Consider the following 7,124-nt stretch of genomic DNA (forward strand, 5'->3'; position numbering starts at 1 on the left):
AAGAATTTTTATCAAAATTAGCATCGCATTTCAAACGACGGAAAGTACTTTCTCTCTTGCAAACATGACGAGATATATTATAGAGGAAGAAGGATGAATGTATCGCAAAATTTTTTTTCTTTTTTATTGCAACGAATTTACATTCGACATGTATTTGTACCAAGTACATGTACTTAGTACAATCTCTGTGGTGGCCCCATAGTAGATTTGATGTGAAGCGAACGTACGTTCTGCCAGTGTTTCTTCAACAACGAAACGAGGAAATTTATCGAGAGATGAACATTTTGCACTAACTCATCGGGTGTCATATCAACGTGTCCAACAGCTACTGACAGACATAAAACCTGTAAAACAAAATTAAACATTACCAAACGTTACAAACGTTATGTGAATTAAGAAAAAAATATAGATAAAAATGCACCTTTTTCATTTGAAACTTGATGGTAGCTTTGACTTCGTCGATTTTTCCGACCATTGATTCCTGGTGAGACAACAGTCCAGGAAATTTACCGGCTTTATTTAAACCGGGACCGAGAAGACGGGGAATTTGTTTGATCAAAGACTCACTCGCTAAGAATGCATCGTATTTCTTTGCTGCAAAAAAGAACGCAAATACATAAAGTATTATTCAGTTTTAATTCTAAATAGATGTTATAAAGGCTAGATTTTTAATATTATTTATAGAGATCTCATTTAGAATAAAATATTTATCAAAATTAAATAATTTTTAAAGACTTTAAGTATGTATGTAGGATTTTAATAATTTATTAATTACAAAAACTTTTTTCACATTAAGAGATTTCAAAAATATTATAAAATTTACAAAGATTGAATTCTTTCTAGTTGTCTTGTGTTAATAACTTTTTAAAAAAACTTTTATTTGTAAAAAGGAACATTTTTATATGAAAAAAAGAAAAAGAAAAAAAAATAGATTTCTTTTACATCAGATATGTATCGACACGGATTGAGTTGCAATGCTACGATTCACATTGCCCTCACCAAGTGAAGAATCTTTAATCTCCTTCCTCTTGACGACCACCATTCTTATATGTAAATAATGATGGTGCTTTTGGGAAGGTAATAATTTTTCAATTAAAAATATTAGAATATATAAAAATGATGCTGCTAACATACCAAGTTTTTTAACAAGTTTCTTGTTCTTATTAAGTTTTTTCAGTGCCTCCGCATCCATATATGGAATATTGTTAGCTTTAGCCTCATCGCAATGCTGTTGATCACCAAGAACACATACTTGCATTTTTGGTCTAGGAATATTCTTCAACCTGATATGATAAAAATCATTAGCAGTCAAAGTTTAAAGAAATATAATCCAATCCCCACAAATTTCCATAAATCTGTATTAAATTTATTGCAAGATGTAATTGTTAAAATAATTTTCATTATTTATAATATAAAAGAGAGAAATATTCCAGTATATATAATAATTAGAATTTTCCTGTCAATGTTCTCAGATTTAAATATTTTGCCACATGTAAATTATTCAGATAATACATGCAATAAATAAAACATCACAGAACATTGATGACTCAATAGATTAATTGAGAAGATAATATTATACAATACAAATGGTATTAAATTTATTGCAAAATGCAACTATTTGAATAATTTTCACTATTTACTTTATATTACTAAATTTATAATATTACACTTTATATTATTATAATTGGCTATCAGAGAATTTATATTCTCTAAAAAATTTTTAGGACTAAAAAATTTTTTATTGAACAATCCATCTCCATATTTAATACTCATACAACACATGAAATTTCCCTTAGTCAAAGTATAACTTACCATCAGGATCTCGCTCATGAGGCATGATCCTGTCTAATTTAAGTAACGGTATAATTACCTCCCCAATTTATTTAAGACCCTGGGTATAGGTCCGCTAGGTAAAATCCTAGCTCCCTGACAAAGTACATGAGGCATTCTTTACAGACTTTATATTCAATTTACATACTATTCATATTTAATGTACAGTGTACATAATGATATTACGATTATTATTTCAGAGCTGAAAAAATGCCTCAAAGTCAGGTAAGAACATACTTTACAGTGCCTGAGAAACGCTTGTCCTTTTGCGGATCATAGTTCTTCAAACCGATCTGAAGCTCTATAGTCTCTAAAAAATTCCTCTTCTTTTCTTGCGAATGTTGGAGCACGCCGTTTACGCACTCGTAAAGAGTATCACGCGAAACCTTGGATCTGGAATTATAACAAAATAAAAACATGCATAGTATTCCTTACAATTCCAAAAATCACTTCTATAAAAACAATGCGTGTTTAATTAATTCGGCGACTTCATTTAGAATCTCGAAAACATACATATAATTAGTAAAATTAAATTTAATCGTAAATTGAAATAAATGCACGCTATATTTATGATGCTTCAATGCAACATATCGACATTGCAAAAAATGTCTCGCAGATATTTTTCGGCCAAAAATAATATACGCTTGTCAACAAGCGCAATTCGATATATTTATTCGCAACAAAATGGCAAAGTTTGCATAAACGATTGCGAATATCAAGTTGGATTTTGGATACTCACGTCATTTTGTCGGATGGAGGATGACAAAGGCACAATCAACCTCTCGACAACCGATACCGGAAAGAAATGAAACGTGCACTGTGCAAGAAAAGTCGCGTCGCTCCACTCGAGTGCAATGTATCTTAGATGGCAGCTCTGTATGTATCACGTGGCATGATACTCAATTCATCGGACGTATTGATTTGGCTATTGGACAGAGAATTTCTAGGATTTTTCTCAGCCAATCAGTACCAGAGAGAAACCTGAGAGCGGCCATCCCGCTTCAGCGGACGCATGTCCTGATGCGCTCCCTGAGAAAGTGGACATAAACTACGTTGTTACGCTCGGTAACAAACGTAGTAAATGGTTCATGTCCGTGATATGGTTCGTATCCGGACTACTCAGATATACTACTATCTGAACTAAAAATGAAACTCCAACGAGATGAGTCAGACAAGGATCAACAATCGATCGCTTTGACTTTGTCTCACCAACGATGAATATCTCGTGGACTTGTGCGGCGGTAGGCACGAGGTTTTGCGATCTGGCCTTTCGCGCGTTGCACGTAATTTGGGAAGGACAGGATTTCATGACGTTAATAAACTTTGGGCAATGTAAAAAAATATAAAAATATAAAATATAATATAAAAGAATTAACATATTTATTGAGTGTTTTTTTTTTAATGTTTCAGTACCATTATCCAGTCTAAATCATTTCTTAGGAACATATTACAATATATATGTAATTAAAGAAATTTACTAAATACTTTGAGATAGAATAAAAATATATTGCCATTAAAAAATTAAAGTCATGTCGAGATTAAAATTAAAATTAATTTCAGATGGATTGACTTTGAAAAAACAAGTTAAAATCAATTAAAATTGAAACCGAATCGTGCAAAAATCGAAATTGACTTAACACTAAATCTAACAAAGAGAGTACACGACATCCGGGTCGATTTTAAAGAAACTTTGTGTGAGTGTGTAGTACTTAATACATAACTAATTTAAAATAGTAAGACGCACTACTCAATTGTCTTCAAAAAAAAAGTATTTAAAGTTTCGCGAGCACCTTATAAGGACGTGGAATAATACAGAGATCTAAAGTTAAGCGTAGATAGGCGAATAAAGCGGTAGCAGTAGGAACGCAGGAACCATGGTTTCATTCGGGATGTATCTTTTTTTCCAATTTTTTTTATTAACTCATTATTTCAAATATTATAAAATGAATAGGAATAGGCAAACATTACATGTGACAAAATTGAATTTTAAATTATTTATTATATAAGCAATAAAATATAAAGGAGCCGAGCATTTCATGCCCAGGAAAGGGATACTATAAAAAGAAAAAAAACAGAAAATAATAAATAATTTAAGATTCAATTTTATATGTTACATATAATTTTTGCCTGTTAATAAATATATATTTATTATAATAAATATTATATTGCTATTTATTAGATATTTTTTCTTTTAATATGGCAAATAAAAAAAGAAATTTTATAGTATAAATTTTTATTCAGTTAGTATAATTTTTTAATATTATTATTTTTATAAAAAATTAAAACAATTATTTTGTATAACTTTTTTCTGGTTAAAATATTTTTGTAGATTTTTATTTTTAGTTGACGCAATTTTTTGATATCATTAATTTTTGTAGGATATATTGAAACAAATGTGGAAAATTAAATTAAATTTTTTGTATAACATTTTGACTAATATTTTTCCACTTGTCGCGTGAACTTGGCGCCTTTTTTTATCTTTTTTTAAAAAGGTTAGTTTTTTGAGGGATAGTTATAACATTAATAATATAAATAGTAATTGTAATTACTATATATAATAGTAATTATAATTATAGCTATTTTGTTCATAATAATTCTATTTTATTTATAATAAAATGGAAAAATAAGTATATCTTTATTAATTCTCGTGCTTACTGCCGCATGATTTGCTCATCGTTGACAAAACGTGTGGCAGCGTGTGGCTGAGCCAGCAAGGCTCTTGCTTGCCATATGAAGAGTCGCGGGTTCAAATCGCGTGAATCTGATTGGTGTATGCTCTTAGATCCAGTCAAAATTAAGAGCATACACCAATCAGGCTCACGAATTTTACACAGTTGCAAAGCAGCTTTTTCTGCTGAACGCAGCCAAAGACAAAATGATGCTCACAGCGCGTGAGCGTGAAAAGCGAACACAGCCAAAGACTTAAGGTATAAGCTAAAAAGAACCATACCTGGGTTTATTGTCTACTTGTACGAGGGCCTTCCGAGTTCTACGAGGACTAGATTTTGTACTTGTGCCACATGCTGTTTCGTTTGTTTTAACTCGGAGTCTTGGACTTCTTCGAATTGGTTCAAAAATTAAAATGTAATTATTTATAAATTTATCCTTATATAATAATAATTTATAATAACTATAAGAAATTAGGCTCTAGAATTAAGTTTTCGTTGAAACTTTATTTGTGTGCACAGGGCACAACATTTTCTTGGTACGATACCAAGCGAATTTAAAATCATTCTCAATTCGAGAAATTATTTAATTATCCCTCTTTTTCCCCCTGTTGTAGGCGAGAAAAATATCGGGCCGAAAGTCGCTGAATCGGGAATCGAACCCGAGTCTTTCGCTTGCCGGGCGACTGCTCTTACCACTGAGCTATTCAGACCCTTCAACTCGATACTTCTCGGTCGCCTACAAATGAATATTAAATTAAGGAATAACGCCATCTTCCGCCGGCGTGATTTAAAATAACTATAAGAAATTAGGCTCTGTATATTGAAAATATAAACTTAAATTTAAACGGGCCATCAGAGCTAAACGCGGATGGTAGTGCGTAAGTTCAACGAGAATTAAGTTTTAATAATTTATATATAATAATTTTATATATAATAATTATCTAATAATAATAATCTTATATAATAATTTTAATGATTTAACTTACCGGCATCCATATTCAGAGCGTAGAAATAACTTTTCTCTTTAATTTTTCCTTTTGGCCCTTTTTCTTCTTACTTATGCGTCAATGCCGTTGCCACGGATGGATTCTGTCGCTCGTTGATCAAATGGGCGTCCGACAAGACACGTCTGACCTCCTCCCGCATACATCCCTATCTTTCTCTGGAGGCCTGCCCCGGCCCTATCTTAGGGTCCATCCGCCACTGCTATTTGGTACAGTGGGGATTTTAATATATACTAGAGGGATCTTGGGGGATGTGGTCACTCTACGGCGTTGTGCTCGTCGGTGCCGTTTTATACGGAAGGCCAGTCGGAAGCCAGCATGTACGCGAATACCTCCACCGGCACTTATTGGTCAGCGAGCGACCTTTTCAAGGATCCTCCATGGCAATCGGCATTGCATCCATCGAGCAAGATACCAACATCGCTCTGGAGTCGCATATCACTGTGTTAAAAAGCAGCATTAGGTGTGAGGTCTGGATAGCTCAGTGGTCTAGAGCAGTTGCCCGGAAAGCGAAAGACTCGGCTTCGATTCCCGATCCAGCCACTTGCGCCTCACATATTTTTCTAGTCTGCGAATATTGTTTTCTAGCAATTATTCGTTAGGCTGAAAAATAAATAGAAAAAAAGATAGGGAGATACTGCGAATGGACCCCGTAGATTCGGCCATGTCATCCGGCCTTTTCTTTATTTTGCGTGAGCTACATCAAGTGCGTGGACGGCGGTGAGATACGGGCAAGAACGGGAAAAAAGATTGAGGAAATATTTTACTAGAAAAGTGATGTTAAATTTGTTTTAATTTTTTATAAAAATAATAATATTAAAAAGTTATACTAACTGAATAAAAATTTATACTATAAGATTTCTTTTTTTATTTGCCATATTAAAAGAAATAATATCTAATAAATAGCAATATAATATTTATTATAATAAATATATATTTATTAACAGGCAAAAATTACATGTAACATATAAAATTGAATCTTAAATTATTTATTATTTTCTCTGTTTTTTTTTCTTTTTATAATATAGTATCCCTATAGTATTCTAATATAGTAGTAAATATAGTATATTTTTATAATATAGTGCTCTTTCGATTGCCTTGATTACTTAAAGAATTGCAATGGCGGTCTTCGATAGGTTTCAAATTGCGCGCAGTCGTGAACGCGATAAGTCGCAGTATCGCATTCAAGTCGCTCCGTGTTTTTCGTGGTTGTTATCGTCTAAAAATGAATCTCCCGCGTGAATAATTATTGTGAGTGTCTGACATGAAGCTTTCGATATTTGAATGGAATAAGCATCACATATAATCGTTACAAATAATGTCGCGATTTAAGTGCCAGCGATGTTACTTGTGTATACCCGCAAGACTGATCGAATCGTCTTTTTCATCGCAAAAGCAGAGCTTTCATTTATTATCGCCAAGTATGTAATATGTGCATTTCCATCTCTTCTGCAATTAACTGTATCGATTATTTCTGATTATTTGAATAACGAATATCGCCATTTTTTCTGATCTCGCGCTAACATTTATCAAAGATTTTTCCGACGCGAACGAAAGCGTTGCGCGAGCCGGTGGCGCCGCCTGAACGGTCGGGCGCATGCGCGTTGCCAACGTCAAGCGA

General features: G+C 32.9%; 1 protein-coding gene across 2 annotated transcripts; it reads right to left on the bottom strand.

The window, feature by feature from the left end:
* Positions 1-100: 100 nt before the first annotated feature.
* Rpl10ab (ribosomal protein L10Ab) lies at positions 101-2,724 on the bottom strand. 2 transcript variants are annotated; one of them, XM_083080768.1, is made up of 5 exons: positions 2,570-2,724; positions 2,068-2,223; positions 1,135-1,283; positions 422-594; positions 101-344 (listed from the first exon to the last, which is right to left on the bottom strand). In XM_083080768.1, the coding sequence occupies exons 1-5, from the start codon at positions 2,572-2,574 to the stop codon at positions 174-176; spliced, it is 654 nt and encodes a 217-aa protein (XP_082936894.1). In that variant the 5' UTR covers positions 2,575-2,724; the 3' UTR covers positions 101-173. The 2 variants fall into 2 exon arrangements, with proteins under 2 accessions (XP_082936894.1, XP_082936887.1); XM_083080761.1 differs by lacking the exon at positions 2,570-2,724 and having other exon boundaries at positions 2,068-2,264.
* Positions 2,725-7,124: the final 4,400 nt, after the last annotated feature.

The sequence above is a fragment of the Camponotus vicinus genome, unplaced genomic scaffold, assembly GCF_025532165.1.
Source record: "Camponotus vicinus isolate PSW18456_S1 unplaced genomic scaffold, iyCamVici1.0 SCAF_1, whole genome shotgun sequence".
Classification (NCBI taxonomy): Eukaryota; Metazoa; Arthropoda; class Insecta; order Hymenoptera; family Formicidae; genus Camponotus; species Camponotus vicinus.

Bases quoted from the DNA above. Each gene is read 5' to 3' on its own strand.
- Rpl10ab (XM_083080761.1), bottom strand. From the start codon at position 2,249: ATGTTTTTATTTTGTTATAATTCCAGATCCAAGGTTTCGCGTGATACT. The intron at 595-1,134 runs GTATGTTAGCAG...TCTTTTTTGCAG, and splicing joins GAAACTTGTTAAAAAACTTG to CAAAGAAATACGATGCATTC. The intron at 345-421 runs GTGCATTTTTAT...TTTGTTTTACAG, and splicing joins TCAAGTTTCAAATGAAAAAG to GTTTTATGTCTGTCAGTAGC.